Below are 24,515 nucleotides of genomic sequence, written 5' to 3'. Positions count from 1 at the left end.
ACGACCTTGTGTCGATATCCCTTTCGAATGATTGCCAACCAATATTGTTTACACACCAAATCAAGATTAGTGTGCTCGCTGCGTTGATGATGATGGAACGTACATACATGGCCACTTCCGTATATATATAAATTATTTCGGCATTTTTGTTTGGGCACACAGTGGACGACAACCTTTAAAACGCACGCGTGTCCCAGCATCATTTCACATACAGCTGCAATCATCGACATTCAAAAGGACAATATGAGCACGATTGAATAATATTACGCGATCACGTAATTATAATCCAGATCAGTCAGCGGTAAAACGTGCGGTTTGTTTGGTATAATCAAAACGGAACAATTACATTGACACTCTCTGCCATGCCAACCACATTTTAAGAAGAGAGATACAAAGAGCGGCCATCGCCGTCAAAACACAGAGCAAGAGATATTGAAACAAAACAGAGCAAAAAACACACACACACAACTCAACACGCCAAATGGAAAAACAGAAGAAGTTGAGGAAAGAAAATATATTTAAAAAAAACGGCCGAGCGAATAAATTATATCGATCAGTTAATTTGTTGGCAGCAATAAGTTGATTTGAAAGTTGTTTTTGAGAGCGGATTTTGTGTTAAAAATATTGTATTTTACATTATTCATTCTTATTTCTTCAGGAGCTTGTTTCTCAATTTGCTTCAATTTTACCATGAGCTACATGTTGTTGTACGTACGTTGTGTGTGTGTGTGTGTGTGTGTGTGTGTGGATTTTTAAGCACGTCCGCATTTTTTTTCTTCAACTGCATTTCAATGTATTTCTCTTTATATTTTCTTGATTGTAGCACACAGCACACAGCACACAATCCATCATGCAGTCAAAAAAGCAGGCGAGCATTGGACATTGAAATGCATTTTAAACGGTGATAATTGGAGCAAATCCTCCCTGACTGGAAATATCCATTTTGTGGGTTTTGTGTAAGGAAGTGTGTTCGACAGTCCATAATAATAAATCAGTGCACGAATTCAACTGTGCGGCGATTATGACCTTGAATTATGTGTATGTTTGGAAATGGAAGGAATGAAAATGTCTTCGGTGGGTTTATTTTTGTGTGCACAATATTTGCAGCGGTAATTTGGACGAGAATGCATTAAGAATATGACATGAATGAGATTTAGACACATTGACGCACTTCAAGTGGCCATTTATAGCGTGTGACGACTGATGCAGGAGTCAAGTAATATGCGAAGGCCTCACTTCAAAGTGACTTGATGCAGGAAGTAAACATTGAGTCTGAATGACTTTTTGTTTGCATAAAAACTCTATCTCGTCTTTTTTTTCTGCATCACAAAGTGCTCTTCCCAACGACAAAACCATCTAGAATGAATATATGCGCCAAAGATGAGGGCGACAGAATGAACACTTGAACATTTTAGTCTTGTTTAAGTATGATGCTTTTTAATTCATATTTAGTATGCGGTGGCATAAACATGCCGTAAGGTATTCTCTCTCAATCTCATCTGCCCCATTCTCTTCAACCGCACCATGGTTCACAATCTTAATGATGCTTACGATTTTCCGATGCACGCATCACAGCCAAGCAAAGGAGAGACACACACTGTGTGTGTATGTGTGTTTTTCTTCAGATAGATCATACTCTGGGGGAAAATTCCACAGTGAACAAGCGAACACTGCAACGTATGAAATGAAGAAAATCAGAAAAACCGCATTCACACACACACATACGTACATACTGCAACTCATGGGGACCATGCTTCAACTAATCAAACTCAATGGCAGTATTTAATCTCGACGTTTTTCTACAAAATTTCCAACGTAGTTTTGGGGGAAATATGCTTTAAATTACGAACAAACAGACGATAGTTTCAACTTAAAACATTTCTCTCGATTTGTTCCAGCCAGTAAATTGCGTTGCGTTGTGCGGTTCAGCAAACAGGCAGTTCGTCTCGGGTGGTAAAAGAAAGGAAGAGAGAAAGAGAGAAATTGATGGTGTGATGCCATGGAGCACAAAATCCGAAAAGACGTTTAATACTGTACCGAAGGCAAAGCGGAAGAGAAATGTGAATCAAGTGTGTGACTTCATTTCTATGCCTTCGAGCAGCATCGTTTTACAAATTAATATTAATAGCGCTCGATTCAATTTGACATATATCATAATATATTCGATACGATTTTATTTGGCCAAAACATTTATGGATAATTTTACATATATTTTATTGTCATTGCTCTCTCTCCCTCTCTCTCTGTCTCTCTGTCTTTGCGTCTGTGTCTCTGCCTCTTCCTAACTCTCATCCGTAAAATGTTTTGGAAATTGTTTTCTATTTTCGTGTTTGCATGTGTATGTCATATGCTTGTGCAACTTAATGAAAACTGTGTTCCACACATATGCAGATACACACCACCATCATCACCACTGAATGTTGAGCCCCATTGTGATACCGCAATACACGTTTTATACACTATTCATTGGCGGCCACAAAAAGCCGGCAGCTCAACAACATCCAAATCATTTAACCAATTGACCTTTTGTTTGACGTGGTGAATTTTGAAATTGGAGCGACCCTCGAGTGAGTTGGAGTGTGTGATTGTGTGTCGCATTGAACAATTTAATATTTTAATTTGCAATCGTGTTGCAAATAGAAAGACAAAAGTCAAGGTGAATCAACTGCATCGTTGTTCCCATGATACGCGTCTGTCCGCTTACCCGATCAGCGAAACTTGATCCAGCCATACATTTTCTACGGTTTCGCTGTTGCTGCATTCGGATACCGAAAAAACACACATTTTCAATATGCTCTTCATCCATTAACCGATGAGTGCATGTTTAAATATTTAGGCTTGTTTATATATCTAGCTTATAATATTTCACCGTTTGCTAAATTAATTCTGGCCAACGGCTTTCCTCACGTGCTACACATTTTATCGATTCGTTTCAGATATCCACTAAACGATGGTCGTGACTTGTAGGTAATTACTTTTCGCTCGCATTATAATTCCCGCATTTCAGCGGCTTATTTCACTTAGACTCACCACCAAAACACTCGAAAACATTGGTGAAGTAAATCCATCCGATTTGTAACTAATGGATTGGCAGCCGCGACGTATAAGACTTAGCTGCCGAATATATATATATATATATATCACTAATTAATGCAATTATTATATTCATATAAATTTGTGTGTCAATACCTCAAAATAGATCTTGAATCGTTGAAATATTTATTGATTTTTGCCCAAAGACGATTTATATTTGGAATAAGTAGAGCTCTCGAAATTGTGCTCTTATTAGATGGAACGTATTAGTTTGGGGAAAAATCTATAACACAAGGCCATTGGGTAATTGCATGCAAAATTATTATAGCAATGATGCAACCGCATGAAATCTGCTCAAGGAAGCTTATCAACCAAACCACGGACAGAGAGCTTGAGACTTAAGTTCAATATCTATTTCCCATGAATTCCTTATGAAATGCTGTGCCATTTTTCTTCTTCTTCTTTTTTGTTGTTGTTGCTTTTGCTGCTTTTATCGCATTCACCAATTTCGCTGATTAACAAATGTGACAATTGCATAAATAAGCCGGTAATTTGCTTGAGGTACAGCAGAAAGTGGAAAACAAATTGAGCTAACAATGGACCAAAAGAATAAAGCGCACAATCAATAGACGCGCCAAGCTAACGAACAAAACTAATAACAAAGCATGTAATTTCTCAATTCGAAAATCAGTGTTGTGTTCTCACAATGAGCGTAGCGAATGGGCAATGCGACCGCACGCGCGCACGCTTGAGATGACTGAGTGAGCAGGAAATTTGGAGAGAATATGAATACGTGCATCACCTGCCCGATGACCCTACACCATACCGAAAAAAACAAAATCGATAACAACAACAGCGAAATATGCTAACGACTATCTGATGAGATGTTGATTGCCATCATCGCAATGTACGTACTCGTCCCATCTAAACATGTGTGAAATGGCATTATCTAATTCTCTCTCGCTGATCGTCATACGGTCGTAAGCATCGCGATCAATTGGATATTTGTTTTTCACATGCATTTGAAGAGTACATGACACTCCGACACTTGCACACACACACACACACACACTACACACTCACATATCTTGATTGGAGGACGTTCGCGGCTAAACAACTCGCATGGCCACTTGCACGCTTGGGATGAATGGTTGATGCGCGTGGAAAGCGCCACAAAAACGGCTGTCTGTGCAGTAATTTCCATGAAATAGTGGAAAAATTACGTGCGATAATAATGATTCAGATCAGTGTTGCATGAGTGATTGGTCATTGTGTGTAATGCGTTCAAAATTGTCCGTTAATGTGCATGAACGTGAAGAGAGAAGAAGAGAAAAAACCATCGTAGCAAATTCAAATGGAGCGGAGAATGAAAAGAGAGAAGAAAAAAATCAAACAGCACAAAAACCGAAACTGTCGGTCGAAAAATGAAATTAAATGTGTGTAATAATCGTGCAAAATGTATTTGCTTTCATTTGAGCGCAGACAAAATTAGGCGGTGATTTGTCGATAAATAGATTTATTTTGTTGATATAATTGAAGCATTTGGCCATGGGAATCGCAGCAGTGAAGATGAAAAACGAAGAGAATGTTGTAATGCTCCGATAACAGACCCGCGCGTCATCCAATCGCGCGAACCGCGAATTGGCTGCAAATCAACGGGTGTTGTATTGCTCTCTGTTGCAGCAATTGCTCGGTCCAATTTGGCGAAACGCATTCACATCCATCGTACCGTTAATCATGACACATTTTTCCACGCTCACAGCAAACAAAAATTCTTCAGTTTTTTTTTCGTCCGATTTTTCTTTATTCAACACTACCCGATTGCAATTTAATAGAAACACATTGCTTGGATGAGTTGTTGCGTGCAGCAGAAAAATATGTGCTCTAGCGCACTCTAGTGATAATGCTTGTGGCTCTTCTCATTCGGAAATCATGTTTACTTTCTCTTTTTCTACCGACTATTATTATTAATATCACGCGAATTCTTACCGTGCTAATGACCAAACCCGAATGACAACTGACATTCGAAACGCAACACAGAACCACGGTGGCTGCTGTTGAAGCCAAAAGTATACATATCTTGGCATCTGGACACGCTTTGGTCGATATAAACGAACGCATTCCAGGCAATTTATATCTCTTTCTCTAAACTGTCGCATGTGTCATTTCTCTCGAGGGCTTCTGTTCAATTTTACGTTTGATGGCAGCAGCAATTTTCCTCCGACAAACACACTGATACCTCATCGTCTTGACATAAGCTCTGATTGAACAATTGAATTACATTTTGATACACATAATCAATTGCATTTCGATGTGATTGCATCATTAGCGGTGAATTTATATCCGTAATACCCAGAAACCGGTTGAATAAAACTCAACATAAACAAATAAAATGAACATTGGTGGCTATTTCTTACCATTGAAAAATTTTCGGCGTTGATGAATGAAAATCAGCTGGGCGAGAATCGAATTACTCGACCAGTATACACGATTGATTGGTTTTTTGGGTAATATGTCATTTTTTTTCGCAATATTTTACTTCTGCGTTCGATAAGCCGTTGTAAAGTCTTATTCAATTTGTCGAGAGTTTTAAAAGACAATGAAAAAAGAAGCGAATGACCATTTTTCAGAAATGACACTTCAAAGAAGCATCGAAGAATATTCCCTTAAGGTTCAAGCTCAAGTATTTTTTTTTTTTTTTGGTTTCGTCGCTCGTAATAAATATGTTGCCCATTGACCCAGGTAAAGAAATAATAGAAAGTAAACGAGAAGAAAAAGGCGGATTCCATGGATTGTCGGCTACCGGCATGTAAATTGATATGTGCAAAATGAATTTTATCGAGACCAAAAACAAAACACAACGAGAAGAAACAAAAAAAAAAGAAACTTACTGGCTTCAAAACAGCATATGTATCGATCGAACGAGTGGATTCTCTCTTTTTTGTGAGTATATGCTGTATAAGCCGGTTTATTCGAAATTGTGGTATAGTTTTTTTTCGGTTGTGCTGCATGCAGAGCAACACACATCACAACAGTGTGTTTGTAGAGTTTGATTTTGTGTTCAGCATTTCGCTTGTGTGTGTGTGCGTATGTGGATTCACATATAATTAATTTTTTGGTTGAAGAAATGAAGTGGAAATTAATTTGTGTGGCTTTTGTGAGTGTATTATTCTGTTTGGTCCACGATAAATCATCGCTTACAATGTGTTGGCAGCGGTTAAAAGGCTCAGCCCAAATTTAATTCGTGCAATGGGTTTTGCTCGGTTTTTTTGTTAGTACAAATATTGTTTTTTTTTTTCCTGAGCAACAAGTTATAGGCAGAGCGATACAAAAACAATAGCCAACCGAAACGCACACATGCGAAAAGTTGCATGGTTTTTTTTCTGATTTTAAAAGTACAATTCCGACGTAACGTAAAATCAATTGACGAATCAATTTTACAACTACCTTTTTTTGTGCCAATTTTTTTTCGAATGGCCGATCAAAGTGAACAGACAGTCGATCGCATCATAATGAATCACTTATTGATCGATGCGAAAACAATGCGAAAGGGAAAAAAAATCAATTTTCAAATATTTGTCAAGTCATAGTTTCATAACGCGCGGCTATTTTTAGACACAAACACACACACACACACACTCACACACACCACTCATTGTCCACCACGTAATATTATGATGAGATTGAATCACACACTCATAATCAATGAAATGCTTTGTTGACACTTATGATCGCTTTTAATAAGGCTCTAACTCATTCATTTGGAACATGTAGCACTTAATTCATACATACACAACAGAATCTTGATGTCATTCAACTTTCAATTGCAACAAGTTCAACATTGAAAACGATTATACACGAACGCCAATGGAACAACAATAACAACAACAACAATAACAAACATGCCTAATCATGCTGAAAATCTCCAAAATCGGATAGACACATACACACACACCGAGCACCGATGGGGCGAACTGCGCCAGTTAATTAACTTCTTTTCGTTGATTGAGTTTTCAAACAAAGTAATGCTCAATTGGAAATGGTAGCCGATCTAAATGCGCCATCAATTAATTGGAAATATGAAAGTGATTTCATTTCTCTGTTCAGTCCAGGTCGACCAATATGTGCACATCGATTGAATCATTCTCAAACACGAACATTGATCACACTCAGACGAACACGACGACAACGCCATTGTATATAATAGAGTTGATAAATTGGCGTTTTTTTTAGTTGGGAGTCTCTTAAGAAATGTTTGCGGAAAATAAAAACTTGGCTGGCCCATTTGTTGCGAAGAATGTTTTGGATAGAATTGGGCAATTTTCCATTGAAAAAAAAAAGAGGAAAAAAAACAAATCCAGGAAAGTAAACAGTAGTACGTAAGCCTAAGTTCCGGCAATAACTAGGAAACATGGGTCACAACATCTCGTGACATACTTCATTTTTGCGCGGAAAACACACCAAAATGAAAGGAGAAAATGTTGATTTTTCCTCTCATTAAATGATTATTAAATGATGTGCAACAATGATATAACCATATCTGTGTAGTAAGTACATTGTGCACATCAACTGTGAACGTTGCGATCGTGTCCATTGTTGGTGCACTATTGTCTATGTTTATTTAATCAATCACAAGTGGTGTGTATGACATGTTTCTACACCATTTTCTTGGTCGTTTTATTTTTCTTCATCGTTTTTCTTTCTTTCTGCCGCGTCTATTTGGATGCGAATTTCTTTTGTTCCGCTGGAAATGAATTGTGTGCCGGTTTTTAGGTATAATTTTTCATGTGGAATTAAGAAGAAGAAAACGCAGAAAAAAGCCGTTGGTTCGTTATTTGGCTGTTTTGTCATTGTCGACGATTTTTTTTTTTTTGTTCAATTCTTTTCTTCTCAAATAAGGCAAAACTAATGTTACTATTCATTAATTTTTGTGTTTCTTTTTCTATTTTATTTAATTATATTGTTTTTAATTTTGGTTTTATATACCGTTGGTTATGGTTCATGTGCGTTTGGCCAGTGTGTCTTCCATGTATACTATGTGGCAAACGGCGGTTTTCTTCTTCTTCTTCTTCTTCTTCTTCTTCTTCTTCTTCTTCTTCTTCTTCTCTCTCTCTCTCTCTCTCTCTCTCTCTCTCTCTCTCTCTCTCTCGTTGAAAAAGCATTTGAATTTCTTTTTTCATGGGAAAAACACGCGCAAATGAAGTAAAAAGTGATATACGGAGACAAAGTACGCGCGTGAGCTACGATGTCGCGAAGTGGACACAACGATGAAGTCCAATGACTATCACACACAAACACAACACTCATACAACAGTCAGCTGCTTCGATTTCACTTTCACGATAAGTCTTGCGTGGACTTTAACTAGTTTATCTTTTGTTCAGCAAGTAATTGAAATAATCAAGCCGACAATTATCATTGAAAATGTCGCAAAATCTCTCTCTATATCTTTCTAGATAATGTCGCAACAACAACAACAGAAAAAAATCTCTTTTTCGGTACATTCCATGACACTCGTAGTCAGTTAGTTTGGTCAAAAAACCAATTCCAACAGCTCATTGATTTGAATTCAGTATGCGACAGCAAATTACACACTTTCAAACTTTTATGGTACAAAGTTTTGTGAAAACTTACGAGAGTAAGGGAGAAGAAAACGAAAGAAAACTTAAACCAATAACAAGAAGTTGAAAATGGGGAAATGGGAGTACTTACGCTAACAATGTGGCATAATCCAAAGAACAGCATTAAAGCTGTTAAAAGACGTAGCAATTGTTTCATTGTGATCCGTGTTTAGGTGTTTATCTTGTGCGTTGATACGTTGTAATTTGTTCTGTTCGGGGGGAGGGGGGGCAATGTAAATCGGCTAATTTTCACGATATCTTTCCACTCGATCTGAACTCTCTCGTGCGCGATGTGGACGCTCTCACGTGTACTGCGATTGGGCTGTAAAAAACATATAACGGGAATAAAATAATCAGAATTTAATGCATTTAATTTATGTGTATATTAGTCAGTCTACCATACAATTATCTATAGCTGAAATATAGCCAAATGTGTGGTTTTTTATGCGAAATTTCTATTTCTTTCGCAACGCATTCGCATAAATACCTTTTATGATACGCGACGACCAAACAATAACAACAACAGAAACCAATTTTGTGCTGAACTTTCGCTTGAATAGCCAATTAAACACAATAAATTGCATAAAACATCGGAAACATATCATTTTCGACCTGGCATTTATCATCGACACTTGTTGTTGTCACGGATGTAAAACATACACACAAAAATGTAAATTGATTTGGTTTTGAATGGGAAAATATTCATTGACATAAAAAAAAAATATGCTGAAAATTAATGCTGTTGCCTATTTCAATCACTTTGTTTGTGGATTCGTGTTGTAAAATCATGGCAATTTTTATGATGATGTATTCCATATGGCATGAATGATCAACATTGTCTCTCCATCCCGGCACAAGTCACATAGCTGATTTTTAGAGTCGAACCGTTTTTCACGAACAAAACGGGTCAAAGAGCAATGTTATAAGCACGATGAATATGTACCTGTATTCGATGCATATATGCGAACGAACGAATGAGTGAGCGTTGTCATTTTTATTGCACATTTCACTTGTTTTGATTATTTGTCAATGGGTCGTAACAAAATGCCGTTATCATGTAATTGACACATTTGCAAAAACAACAAGTGAAATCGGTTTTGCCGGGGCTGGACTGAGCTGTAGGGCTTCATTGTGTGTGTGTGTGAGTATGTCTGTGATGGTTCACACCGCTTGTGGCTTTTCCGTTTTCGACAGGTATGATTGAACGCGCCCGGATGATTTGACAGAGCAATTCTATGCAATTCAAATTGATTGGATTACGTTCACCGAAAATTAATGGCAATATTTCTAAAGCGCATGATGTACGATCGAATAATCATTTTTAGTTCGGAATCAAACTCAGTTTTCAATCGAAATCGATTATTTAATTGCAGATAAGCATGAATCACTTTCTGAAATCCAAAAAAAAAAAATCTTTATTTGCCGCAACGACGTGCTCATCATTCAAAACGAACATTGTTTGATTCATCTTCGCTAATATTTCTTTTGAGGTGGATAGAAAAAAAAATAAACAACAACAATGACTGTTTAAAAACGACAAAAGTTTCACTTTTTTACCGCATTTATGGCATACTGCTCATCTTAACTGCGATGCGCAGCGTGTGCAGAGAGAGATAGAGACCAAAGGTAGGAAAACGAATTGCCGGGTGAAAGAGATGAAAATGGAATATGATTCGCATTTTAAACTATGTATACAGCCAGCCCATTAACTTAACACTGACGTGTGTTTGACTCGCGCACACGCTTGCTTTTCTTCTATTAATAAATTATCATACGAGAGATGAACTTGGGCTGAATGGTGTAGATAAAAAAAATGCTAGAAAAAAGCAAATGATAGCGTCTCTTAGACTGGGAATCGAGTATCGAGAGCTCATGCACCTAGCCCAAGTCGAAGACACCCAAGGAGATAATGATCTTGGCCTCGAGAAGCCAATTGCCTCTATCCAGTTTCATCACTTACGCCAATCGATGTGTGACGAGACGGTGTTTACTGCAAATTTATACGACGATAACCAGCCGTGCGAAAGAAAGTACCATAACAGAATCGAAAATCAAATACACACACTCAAGCACAAAGGCGACGCGGGGTCGAGTAAATTAATCATCGACAATTTGTCGATAATTTAAGAGTATTTCTGTAAAATCGCCTATTTACATGGCTCCGATTAAAGCACACACACAATCTGGTGAAAATGAAAGCAACTTGAAATACTACTCACTTGTTCCGAGCATCCAAACAACTCTATCAAGTTATTATCACATTGAAAATTGATTGCGCACATCTCGCTACAATTTTTACTCTTTCGCTCAGCTGAATCAACAAATCGACAATGGATAATCATGGCGTTAGTTTTTTTTCTCGCGTGTTTTCATTCCTCGTAGCTCGCGCGTATACTGCACTTGAACATGTACACCGATTGCAATTATTTGGAATTATGCAAATTCACCAAATGGTTAAATTGTAATGCATGCAATAGAAAATATGGCACCAAATGACAGTTATGCGCATAATTGACACAGTTCATTATTTATTTTTTTTTTTCAATTCGATTGTCTCGACTTTTTTTCGCCGTCTACATTCCGACCAATTTGCCTATTTGATTTGAGCCGTTAAGTGTCGAATATTTTTTTCTTGGTCTTTAAATGCAGAAAATATGCCTAAAAATGGCAAAGAGAATGTGTCGCGCGTATTCAAAATGAATAATTGCCATCCTACGGTCCGATTTACGATTTCGGCGACGGATTACGTTTTAGTGACAGCCAATTGCATGATTCGAAATAGGAAATTGGACACAGATTCACACCATTAAACTAATGGCATACACTACGACAACGAATGTATGACCGGTTGATTTCAATCAGACAGAGTCGGCGGTATAATGAAAGAGACATAATGAGACGCTCAAGTAATTTCATGGTGTTGATTAAGCTCACTGAATTTCTTTCTCTGTATTGCGTTCCCGTTTTGTGTGTATTGGTGTGTCTAGTAAAATTCGGGCACATTTTTCGGACTGTCACACAGCAATGACACACAAACATCGCATTCGTCTCACATTCAAATTTAACGAACATTCAGAAGAGAACAAATTTTCAAATAGATCCGAACAAGATGGCAGAGCAGTACGGTATCAGACGCTAAAAAGTGTGTGGCTAAACGACAATTAAATCAATTCAGGACGAGAAGTACATTTTCGAGCATTTTTTTTTTGGGACTAAACAACAAAATTGATTGACAAAAATTGAACAATATCGAAAAATATCAAACAATTTTGAAGAAAAAGTAATAATTCTAAGACAGAGAAAAAAAAAGAAAGAAAACGATTCATCACGAAAAATTGAAAGATGGTAAGAAAGCAAGCAGTGAAACTAGTTAGCAGCGAATGCTATGCTATCGAAAAGGTTCTTGATTCACGATTGAATGGCGAATCGAAACGAGAGTATTTGATCAAATGGAAAGATTTTCCAGAGTCGGAAAATTCATGGCAATCGGTGGATGACTTGTTTTCGAAGCAAAAGGCAGAACCTGAAATAACACGTGATACAGCACAGGTGGGTAATTTCCAGTCTGAAAAATAATGAACACACAATGTCATATATATTTCAATCCAAAACGGCAGTTGAAAATTCCGTATCGTAACTTTGTTCAAAGAAAAATAGCTAAGATTTGTTATTGATTTCGTTTTTTTTTTTTCGCCCAGGATGCTGTGATTCAGGCAACGCCATCGAGAAAACGAAAGTCGTCAACACCACTGAAGGCGCCAATTGCAAGTACGCCACAGCGTACGCAAAATGATGCATCGGCCGAACAACCAACACCGGAGAAGTCAATTACAAGAGCAAGAAAGCGTATGCGACAAATTGACGAAATCTCCGAAGCGGCGGCCGAACAGCCAACAAAGAAACGTATGCGTAAAAGTGTTCCACAGTCAGCTAGTCCTGTTGCAAATTCGCCGAAGACACGAAAAACGTCAAAACCACCGCTTAAAACTGTGACCAATAAGAAAGAAGAAGAAGAAACCAAAGAAATGGATCGTATTCAGAGTTTACGCAAGCGTGAAGGTCGCCATGAATATTTGGTGAAATGGAAGAACAGCGACGAAGAAGAATGGATTGGCCGGGATGTTATGGTCACCAAGTATGCGGAAAATGTCATCGCTTTCTTCCAAAGCATCGTCGTTTTCAAATGAAAAACATTTGAACGTAATTTGACATCACGATATATATATATTTCATTACTATGTTTTTTCATTACAAAGTAGCAGTACTTTCAGAAAAAAGTACAAATTCATCAATATCATAAGAGAAAAAAAGTCACATCAAATTTAGTTGACTAGATTATACGATGTTCCACACGATTATCTAATAAAATGTTGTTCTAACAAAATAAAAGAACGAACGAAAGAAAGAAAATCAGTTGGTTTGTTTCGCATTTCATTTCATAAAGTTGTTCCAAAGTTTTCAGCATTTCACATTGAAGTACACTTTGTTTCAATTTTGACGTACACATTCATATGACATTAGAACTTTGTTTCTCCATGCACACAGAGCCCAGGCAGGTCACATCGTAGCATGTTATTGTAGTGCGATTCGTAAATGGTGTGCTATTGATGCCGGTGCCGTTATAGTATACTCACAGCGATCACCAAACAGAACGAATATAAGAACAAAGAGACGATAAAAAAAAATGTTAATAAAAACAACAACTACAACGCACACAGAACACGAAACAAACTGACACATCGAAAGTGTAAGTGTTTGAGAGAGCGCTCGATGCATTGAACGATATATTTTTGCTGTTTGTTTGACCGACGATGAAAAAAAAAAAGATCGGAGCATCGAAAAGTGCTGACGATTGTGAGTGTGCTCATTCGGTTAGCGTCTCTTGTTGTGTCATTTATGTATCGTTGAAGACCATTTCGTTTCGTTTCATTTGTATTTCATTTTTGTGCATTTTTCATCAATATTTTCTTTACTAGTCCTTAGTAATTTGGTTTTAAAATCTATTTTTCTATTTTTAAAAAAAATCGTGAATTTGATAAAAAAAACGATTGATTTTATTCGTTGTTCTCCAAAAAAAAAAATTTGGTGACAAATCAAAGTCAAAGAGAGTAGGAGAAAAAAGAAGACTTTTTTCTATTTTGACAAAACCAAATCTGTTGCTAATATGAGCCGCCGCCGATCATCAATTACCAAAAAAATCATCAAGGAGGAACCGGTGGACGATGAGGAAATTTTCGAAGTTGAAAAGATTCTTGACAAACGCATCGTTGTGGGAAAGGTATGTAGAAATGATTCGCGCCAAATTTCTCAAACCGTTAAGTCTAAAGGATCAAATTTCATACTTCGTCTCATTCGTATGGGCAGCCAGTTTTTTTTTCTCACAAGTGAAGTTTTAGTGAGTCATTTGTATATTCAATACATTGGTTTTATGTGTTTTAGCCACAATACTTGATCAAATACAAAGGCTACCCGGATTCCGAAAATACATGGGAACCACTGGACAATTTGAATTGCACTCGATTAATTCGGAATTTTGAACGAAAGCTGCAGAAGAGTGCGAAAGATGAAAATGTGCGAGTGTATCATGAATTCGAGAAGATTGTCGCCAAACGCACCGTCGACGGCAACAAAGTGAGTAGTCACTTGTTTTTTCTTCTCGCTTGATGTTTTTTTGTCTGTTCGATCAATCAGCGATTGATTTTCGTTTGTGTGCTCGGCAATATTTGCTGTTGATGTTATGCTTATGTTTGATATTTAGGATGAGTACTTGGTAAAATGGGCTGGAGTGCCAGAATCGGAAAATACTTGGATATCATCGAAAGAATTGCTGTACAAAGAGGCGATTAAAAAGTTTGAAAATTCACTCATGTCCCATTTCCAGCCGATCGGTAATCCGTCAAATGTAAGTGCCAATTATGACCCGAAACCGTAACGAATTCATATCACCAACAAAATGTTCCAATTTATTTCCCATCTAACGATACAAGCGAGCACTTAATTAACACCATTTATTTGGTTCTTTATCTGGATTTTCAAATCAAAAGGAAAGCAAGCGAACGACACCCAACACGGAACAACAACAACAACAACAACAACCAATCGCACCTGATCATAATTACAACAAAACTGATACGGACATCGAAAATACGGCACAAAATGCACAAGCACCCGCTGTTGGGGTGTGTCAAAGTGACAAGGAAGCTACCAACGATCGAGCAGATGTCGAACGCATTCTCGATTTAATCAGATGGGACGCAAAAAGTGAGGTAAAATGTCTGGTAAAATACAAAGGTATCACGAAACCTCAATGGGTACCAGTCAACGAAATTAAACGCACCGATCCCATTCCACTCATCGATTACTACGAAACCAGAATCATTTTGCGCAAGAAACAATACGAAATGCATTTTGATCGCACTGCCAGCTCACCAGCTCAACGCAAACTTGTCGTGATGAAGTCATAGAAAACAAATAATTTTCCTCTTTTTTTATGTCATTGCAATTCCTCAGTATCTCAGTGAAAATAGATTATTCTATTGTTAAGCATTTTGAACTTTATGAAAGAATATTTTCGAACAAACGACTCTTTTTTTTCTAATATGGAAATATTGAGCAAAAATAAAAACATCGAAATAAAATGTGAACCCAACAACAGTTGTTTGTTTCAAATATTGTATACAGTAGCCGCTTGAATCGCCAAATCGGTGACACCAATACAAATGCAACTGAAATTGGCATTGTGTGAGTTTTTTTTAGGTTCCGATTGAATGCGATGATCAAAACAAGTAGCACTGCTCTCGGCCCAAGCATATTGTCACCGACAGCGTATGACATTCAGTGTTCCCGTCTCGAATTACACTTTCAACACAAATATGCACACCAAAATATTCTAGCTGTCACATCGTTGTGCCGGTCATTTTGGAGTGTTTTTGGCGGCAAGCACATGCTTTTTCTTCGTGTGTCAAGCAAAACGAAACATTTTTCTTTTAAACTCAATTGCATTTTAATCGCTGTAGAACAGACACATTTCAAATTGTTGTTGTTATTTTTTTTGTTTTTTATTCGGCAAATTTTCTGAAGAAAAACCGAAAATTATGAATTCAAGCACCGACTCAGCGAGTTCCGAAATTGATTATGAGGTGGAACGAGTCGATGGCAAGAAAGTGATTAATGGTGTGGTAAGTATGAGTTGATGGAAAATGATTTGCGATGTACTTGATTGAAAACAAATAATTTGCATTACTTTGGGCTGTGTTTTGTGTGTGCGATTTATTCTCGTTGTACATTTGAACATTGATGTGAGCTCAATTGATGCTAATTTTATTTCAATTGCTTTACCCCATTGTCAGATTCACTACAACATCAAGTGGAAGAATTATCCGGTGGCTGAGAACACATGGGAGCCCATCGCGAATTTGTCGTGCGCTGAACTGATCAATGAATTTGAACACGCGCAAAAACGCCGTGGAAGTAAAGTGAGTATTTCTAGAGTAGAATCATATTTTGGGGCAGTTAGCAACCAATTGGGTGTCTTCATGTGAAATTCATACATTTGTATCTGAATTTTAATCAGTGATCACCACAATGCTATTTGAACACACTCAGTAATCAGTAGCAGAGAGAGTCAGTAGGTACTTCGTGAGAGTGTTAGTAGCTACAGAGAAAAGAAAATCGAAATTGAAAGAAGAAAATAAAGAGAGAAAAAATCGCAGTCAATGCAATGCATCAATTTGCAACAATTTTCTCTCAATTTTTTTTTTTCATTTTCAATGTGTTGGGCAAATTATGTGTGTATAGCACTGTTCTGTCAAATATGCTCATTCTTTCATGATTTCTTTTCCATAGCCCAAACTCAAATCGAATCATGAAGTGAATGGTAACGATGTGATGAAATCACCCGGTGACCTGCATCAATCGAAGATGACGGATTTTGTGTACAATACCGACAATTTGGTGCGCATCAACGACATGAAACGCATATCGGGCGAGGTGATGTTTTTGGTGGAGTTCAAGGGAATGGACGAAGAGGAATGGGTGCCGGTGAACATCATCAAACGCAATTATCCGCAGAAAGTGATCAAATTCTACGAAGAATGCATCACTTGGATCAAATGAAAATGCCTCCTAGATTGAGAGCCACGAGTTTTGACAACTCGTATATTAACCATGAAAAAAACAACAACAACACTCTTTTTGTATCAAAATGAATCAATTGTCAATACATTTACTTTTTTTTTTACTTAAGAAATCTTTTAGAGATTTTTGTTTTTAAATACACGGCTAGAGCCGTTTTTAGAGACCAATTCACAATAACTATATCAAAAACCATTTGATCACATAGTCTCTCTCAATTTTGTAATATGAATTTTGTAACAACTTATATACTCTATACTATAATAAAAGACGGAAAATTTTTGACAGAAAAATGACCCATTAAATTGAAAAATCTCTGTGAATTGAGATGTGGTTTATGGATGGCTCTTTATGGCGAGAGGAAATTGCGGAATCAACGGGAAAAAACACACACACACAACAAAATTGACATTCACTTTCGAAATTCGTCGAATCAAAAGTGGCTTAATTGAAAACATATACTTGATGATGAACTTTAAATGGCATCTTATCGCCGGCGTACGCACACGGGAAATTAAACGGAAATCATTTTATACGAAAATTGTAATCCATTAAAGCGCGCATTTATATAATTCGATATTACTGCGTCTCCAAATGCTCCACAGCCACATTGTGCGGTGATTGCGTAAATGCGGAAAGAAAAATAAAGAACAAAAATTCAACTACATTTGAAAGTAAGTGACTTTTTTTTTACCGCGCGAATATATCAAGTACAGTTTTGGTTGGCACAAAACCTGGTTGATGGCACTTTTGGGCGGTATTTTTTTTTTCATTTAATTTTTCAGATTTTTTCCACTTCTTTTGATTTACATATTTGTCCAAGCCATTATATTGTCAGAAAAAAAGTTGCCACTGTCTTCGTTGAATCACTTTTGAACTCAATTAAATCTGGGGTTTGATGAGAGATTTCCGAAAGATTGTCTGGTGAGTGAGGTCTGTGTGACAATAGAGTATTACATGGAATCATTTGAAATCATGGCCAGTGGCCGTGCTGTGTGACGTGTCTGTTGTCCAATGTCCACACAATGGATTCACTTGACCGGTGTTCATCGCCGTATTTATAAGCATGTCGCTTGATGTTTGGTGTTTAAAAATTGTGTGGTAAATGTGCGCAAATGGATGAATGTGTCACATCTCTTTCTCTCATTGAAATTGGTGTGTATACGTTCTTGGGGACAATTACATTTAATGTTGATGTTTAACCATGGCATACATAGATCGGACAATTTTCGCCTTTGTGAGCGGTGACAATAGTTCTCTCAACTCGATATTGCAGGTGGCAGAATGTCAAAATGTGTATGTAAATTGCTTTTCATCAAGTAGTTAACGTCAAGTGTCTCGGGCAAGATTGGAATAAAAAAAATCGCTTGATTGCAAAACGATTGTGGTGTACTTGTTGTCTTGCTGCGGGGACGTACAGAGCCAACAAACAGAGAGGTTCCAAATATAAAAATAATTATCATACTGTGCATATTGCACAGTGACAACTCTTTTCCTGTCACATTTTCGCTGTTTTCGCAGAAACAAACGTCCATTCGATCAAATCATCTTTTCAACTCCTACGAAAATGAACAGCAGGCCCATTACAACCGATCGTCTTTGCAGCGATTTATGAGAGAAAAACATCGATTCGATACAAGAGCAGAAAATGAAACATTACTGTTGTCATCATCGTCATCTAGCATACGTTGCAATAAATTCCAGAGCATATGGAGTGATTCAGTCACTTTTTTTTTGGGGAGCAACACAAAACAAGCAGCTACAATAACGAACGGTAGAAAGAAAACGGTAAAGAAGTAAATAATTGTGATATGGCTGAAGCATGTCGTTTCGTGTATTTTCAAATGTTGAACGCATATTCAGATATTGTCAATTTAAGCGATTAAATTTTGCCAACGTCGTGGTACGCTGGATTTCAGTGGCCGTACTCGACGAGCGCGCGCACAATATCAGGGTGAGTAAACAACAGAGCCGAGCACAAATCAGTTGTCGTTCGCATAATAAGAGACATTATTAAAACCGCATACAGCCAGTTCGGTGCACGTCACAACGCCATTTATACAAATATAGATCCATTGCAAAGAGGTGAAATGACATGGGTATGAGTGACAACAATGAAAAATAAAAATAAAATTGTGCACATGCCAGTTATGAATGGAAATAACGGTGGCAGACAAACCTACCGAATGAGAGTTGGATTTTTTTTTTTCTTTCGGCGAGAGCAAACATGGAGAGATGGAGACGATAATCGCCGTTGATCTCTCTAATAGGCACGATCAAGCAAAGCAAAGCAAAGCAAATCCAAGTACACACGACGGACGATGAAGACCATCCATGACTCACTCTGTGAATACAACACACAGTGAATACAGCAGCCGGCATCTCTTCGTTTTTTTTTTTGCAGGCAAACGCACGTATTCCCCGCCAGAAACCGATTTACTTGGAACATGAAGAAGCAACATTTCAATGTTTCACCAGTTCAATGTTGCATTTTATTGTAGGTGATCAGTGATCGCTGTGTATCTCTTTTTTGTTTCTGCTGCTGCTGCGCCTTGTGCATGCCAAATCTAACGATGATAAAGCATCAAATAATTGCAGTCGTTTGTTTCTGTTTAATCGCAACTCTTTTGTGGATTTGTAATTTTAACATGAGCAACCGACACTACGGCGCAAAAACAAAGCAACCGAGACTCTCGCTTTCAAAAGTACTTAGTGAAGCAGCCGCACAATGTGCAAACTCGGTTCACTGATCAGCCTCTTGAGATCCCACCTCAACGGCAGCAACAGTAACAAAAACCAATCGTGCTGAATACCATATTTTATTGTAATTATTTCGCGATTACAATCGATATGAATAAAAATGATGGAGATTTTTTTATCGCGTTATTTTTTTCATATCGGGAACCGATAAACAATTGATGTTGCAGTTGGTGTTCGCTTTCCGAATCGTGCGCGCGATGAGTACTGCACGATTTATGCATTAAATAATTCATTCAATAAAAATTGAATCGTGTGGGAAATTACAGGGAATCCGAGAATGAATCAATGTAATGCAGAAAAAAAACACAAAACCGTCAGAAGAACAGTGAGCGGGCAACCAACTCTCCGGCAGCTGACCGTTTTCTCTCTCTCTCTCTCTCTCTCTCTCTCTCTCTCTCTCTCTCTCTCTCTCTCTCTCTCTCTCTCTCTCTCTGTGTGTGTATTAATTTCGCTGTTATAAAAAAGCAATAAATAAAAAAAATTGTATGTAAATAAAAATGGGATGCAATGTGATGTGCAGACATTCAAATGGTGTGGTATGCAGATATTTTCATTTGAACCCGGTGGATGCCCGATGAGAAATGGTGAAATCAACTGGTTGAAATATTTCAAAAAAAAAGTGAGCGCTTTCTATTGGAGTTTTGATTCGCGCGCATTCGCCCGTGCATTCGCGCTCAGCATCAAACACGTTACTCCCAAAAACCTACCGTGCTGATTCTTCTCGTTTTTCCAGCCAAATTGAGCAATTCAAATACAAATACAAATGAATTCATCAATAATTTCATCGAAACATATAGATCTTTTTTTCGCTTGTCTGAAATACAATCGCTTTTTCGGTTTGGTTTTTTTTTTGCTTCTACTTTCTGACACTTGTCGATGATGATAATGATGATGATGATGGTGTCGATAATTCATGGTGCGTGGATATTTTAATGCATACCAATATTTAACGGTTCAATCACACACACACACATTGGATCGATGTAATCTTGCCATTTTGCTCGATTGGTGGCCCACACACCGCATGCGGCCGTCTATTTATTTTATTCATTCGCACAGCGAGAGCGAGAGCGAGAGAGAAGACGCGAAAAAGAAAACAACACCATCGGAACCAGCATCGATTCTTGCACACAACAATGCAATGTGAAACGCAGCAAAACTCTCTGGCGAAAGGTGTTAAAAAAAAGAAATATTGTTTCAATCTAAGATTGGCATTTAGGTGAACCCAACCCGCTTGGCCAATTGCGTAATTGTATACACGGGCGATATCGATTTCGGCATTTAATTTATTTCTGTGTGTCATTGCGATTCCGATTGGATTGGACTATATCAAATACAGATTAAGATATTAAGATTTGCATTTCAAATCACACACAACATTGAAACACACACACAGACAGAGATACACACGCACACACCGTCCCTCGCTCTCTTACACAAGATTGCCCATTCCAATCGACTTTCTTCTATGAATTCCACAATGAAATCAGATCGAATAACTGCTTGCCAAAGCACTTTTCTCTCTTAATTAACGAAGCATCGTTGCTGAAAAGGAAATGTACGATTTTCTTCTAAAATATGAAATCTTGGGCAAATGTCTGCATGTCAAATGGACACAAAGAACACACACTCTCCATTTCCGATATGGTTATGGTTCTTGTGAGCAATTTGAAAGCAATTTGCTCGTTCAAATTGAAACAATCGAAAGTATCTCTCACTCTCTCGCTCCTTAACTCTCTCTCACACACACACACACACGCGCAAAGTCAAGATGTGACCGAGCCAGATGTTGGTTTACGTTTTAACCGAAACCAGCAACTATGTGATAATAAAATGGTTGGCCATTGTGAGCACTGCGAACAGCGCATAAAATTGTCCAAATGAGAAATTGGTGAAATAAACTGGGTCGAAGTTAAATGGCATTTTTGCGCTCTGACCATTGCCGTCTGTTTACATATAAAAAATAAAATAAAATGACGCTCGCATTGAGCTTTGTCGTTGCTGCTGTTGCTGCTGATATCACCGCTGCTTGGACGCTTGCTAGTTACAGCGGCTGCTTTCTTAATCAGCACCAGCAGAAAGTGAATGTTCGCCGTTATCGTTGTTTTTGTTATTTATTATTATTATTTTTTTGTTAATTTTTCTCGTATAGTTTTTTTTTTCATTCGTTCGACCAGTCGAATTAGCAGCTACGGCCACATATATATCTCATATGTGCTCGCATATGTATGTTGAACTTTAAAATTGGAGTTTTTTTTTTGTTCGCTCTCCACGTCTCTGTTGGAAAAATGCTGCTTTTTACATTTTACATATTAATTAGTTTATGGTTTTTTTTATTTGTTGGCCCGTTCTTTGCGCAGTGCGTGCTCGCTGCGATCTGAGCAGCTTAAAACAAACAGAAAACAAATGTAGTGCAATGCAAATGAAAAATGCAACACGTATCATTGAACTACATAAAAACGTCTTAACGTATCAAATCGGGATCAAACGTACGCGCGTATTACAAATGCCCATTATTTTTACCAATGAACTCGCCACTCATATGCTACTGAAGACTCCCTGAATATCCAATGCAATCGACTTGAAATGAAAAATTTATATGCAATAAACTACAAGAAAATATACACGGTTAATGTCACATAAAATTACGGCGAACAACACTTAAAGCCGGTTAACTGGGTACACAGATCAAAGAACTACCGTGAACACAATGAGAAATACGTAAGCACGTTTTTCAAAATGGCAATTAACGCTTGTAATCAATATATATTTATATATATATATATTCTATGGGTCGTTTTTATTTATTCGAAATGTCAAAGGTCTGAAGTGTACGTGAAATGCATATATATATATATCGAGGCTTTGGATCAAAATGGAACTGCTCGACCACAAATCAATTGCAATTTTTCCTATTCATTTCAATTTTGATCATTTCGTTATACACTTTAAATGCAAATCACTACGTGAATTTTACAGTGCAACAATTTGCACTTCATTTTTTTTTTGCTCTCAAAATTTTCGTTTTATAACCAGATTTTCGGTTGTTAATATTCATAGGATTAATACAAACATTTTTGGGAACTTTCAATGAGAAAGTCGATGCCGTTTTTGTTACACCGTTACTCCTTTAGTCGTTTTCACACGGTATAAAAATAGTCAAAATTGTTCCAAAAACTCAACAGCACTCGACACGATGATAATTTCAATTTTTTTTTCTTAGCATTTTCACCGCAAATAAGAATTGGTTCCTCTTTTGTTTTACAAAGTCTCATCAGTAGGGAAAGAGATTCGATCGATCTACATTTGTACCGTTTCCATAACTTAATTGGTAGTCTTGAATGGATTCTGTTCACATAATATGGTAATAATGAATGGATTCTGTCGTCATCTAATGAGGAACATTGTTGATGATTATTTACTTCCAATTTGTAAGTTCCAAAATTATAGAAATTTTTCCAAAACAGAGTAGTGAAAAGCGAAGCAAAAATGAAACGTAGTACTTGTCAAAGAGCGTACAATGGCAAATCTTGAAGTACACAAACTTCGCATATGATGATAATTGCAATATATGAGCCGCTTATTTAGAGGTGAATGTCTAAATTGAACAACACAGAATCTTTTGTCACAAGTTTCGTTTTATTTCAATTTTTTTTTTCCTTCATGTTCATGAATGCTCGGCTCTAAATTGTTGTTATTGTACTTAGAAACAATCGAACACGTGGTTTTAAAACGCGGTAATAATCAGAGATCTGCTAAAATGCACCATTATTTTGCCATTTTAATGTGTGAACAATTCTATGGTGTTTGCTGACAAAAGGCAAAGAAAATGCATTTAATCGACAACTTTGCTTAAGTGTAGACGATACGGGTGTTTGCCACAAGCCAATAAAGCGACCACAGTCGTCATAGGCATATCGAAATTACCGTTATTAGTTTGTCACACGAATGAAATCGAAAGAGAATAGAGACGCAAACAAAACAAGATACATTAAGAGGTAGAGAGCAGAAAACAGCAGCAGCAGCAGCAGCAGCAGCAGCGGCCAACGATCAGAGGACAGAAGCAGTGAAAATAAACATATGCTTTTCGAATATTCGTTTAGCATATTTTCAAATCTCTCTTTCATTGTAAACGAGTTTTGATAAACAGCGATTTAAACCTTTCGGTCCAAACTTTTATACATGTATCAAAGGCGAACATTGATTTTTATGCATAATCGTGTGCAGTATCCAATTTCGATTGGATTTTTGGATTTGCAGTGAAGTTTAAATGACATTGTATCTTTTGTTCAAACTTTCAAGAGAGAAACAAAAAGCTTGCGCGTGCACACACAGAGAGACACACACATTCACGATTGAAAATTCATGCGACGATAAAATTGAATCAGTTTCTATTTTTGTTCAATAGAAACCCCCTTTTATTCTCTCTCTCTCTCTCTCTCACACACTCTCTCTATCGACATGCCTTTGTTTTATTACTAATTAGTGCTCCATAAAATGATCGAATTCAGATAGGCGGTTTTTCGAGAAAAATATGCCGACTCGCATGGCCGATTGCAAATTTTGGTACACTTTTTTTTTTATTTCTATGAGTTTCTCAATCAAACACACATCGATCTAGCATGCACGTGTACTTTAATCGAGGCTAAACCTATCAAAATGGTTCGCCTCTCTATTATAAACACGAATTTATCTTGATAAAAGGTTTCATTGATTGATAAGGCGGTGGTCGTCTTCATGACCTGTCATGTTTTACCAAAATAAACGGAAATGAACATGTGAAGTTCATATCATGAACTTTATATACGGCTTTGATTCGAGGATCGATGGTGTTATGTTGTTATATTGTGCCCTCCAGGTGTTTATGAATGATTGATCCCACTGATATTTCCCATCAAACATTAACTATTTACATTTTGTTCATTTGCAAAAGAATCGCTATGCTACCAAGCGCACACCGTTCAAAACAT

The 24,515-nt window shown here is 37.3% G+C and overlaps 4 protein-coding genes across 10 annotated transcripts in view; 3 read left to right on the top strand and 1 right to left on the bottom strand.

Moving 5' to 3' along the window:
• The window catches only part of LOC129576376 (mucin-2-like), a 39,400-nt gene that overhangs the window by 11,773 nt on the left and 3,112 nt on the right, over window positions 1–24,515 (bottom strand). For 4 of the 7 annotated variants that reach the window (XM_055461369.1, XM_055461364.1, XM_055461366.1 and 1 more), the window contains exon 2: window positions 8,744–8,974. In XM_055461369.1, the coding sequence (XP_055317344.1) occupies window positions 8,744–8,809 (66 nt within the window). In that variant the 5' untranslated portion in view covers window positions 8,810–8,974. The other 3 variants (XM_055461371.1, XM_055461365.1, XM_055461370.1) reach the window with 3 other exon arrangements.
• On the top strand, window positions 11,671–13,062 carry LOC129576378 (heterochromatin protein 1-like). The gene is made up of 2 exons (XM_055461373.1): window positions 11,671–12,201; window positions 12,351–13,062. The coding sequence occupies exons 1-2, from the start codon at window positions 11,995–11,997 to the stop codon at window positions 12,837–12,839; spliced, it is 696 nt and encodes a 231-aa protein (XP_055317348.1). The 5' UTR covers window positions 11,671–11,994; the 3' UTR covers window positions 12,840–13,062.
• Window positions 13,202–15,301, top strand: LOC129576377 (heterochromatin protein 1-like). Its single transcript, XM_055461372.1, has 4 exons — window positions 13,202–13,930; window positions 14,092–14,283; window positions 14,411–14,554; window positions 14,697–15,301. The coding sequence occupies exons 1-4, from the start codon at window positions 13,817–13,819 to the stop codon at window positions 15,114–15,116; spliced, it is 870 nt and encodes a 289-aa protein (XP_055317347.1). The 5' UTR covers window positions 13,202–13,816; the 3' UTR covers window positions 15,117–15,301.
• Window positions 15,551–17,081, top strand: LOC129576379 (chromobox protein homolog 1-like). The gene is made up of 3 exons (XM_055461374.1): window positions 15,551–15,830; window positions 16,002–16,127; window positions 16,498–17,081. Exons 1-3 carry the CDS (start codon window positions 15,747–15,749, stop codon window positions 16,765–16,767), a joined length of 480 nt encoding a protein of 159 aa, XP_055317349.1. The 5' UTR covers window positions 15,551–15,746; the 3' UTR covers window positions 16,768–17,081.

Source organism: Sitodiplosis mosellana, unplaced genomic scaffold (assembly GCF_009176505.1).
Source record: "Sitodiplosis mosellana isolate CC-2019 unplaced genomic scaffold, AAFC_SMos_1.0 Smas_scaffold_6181, whole genome shotgun sequence".
Classification (NCBI taxonomy): Eukaryota; Metazoa; Arthropoda; class Insecta; order Diptera; family Cecidomyiidae; genus Sitodiplosis; species Sitodiplosis mosellana.
This window is presented reverse-complemented; position numbering and strand designations above follow the sequence as displayed.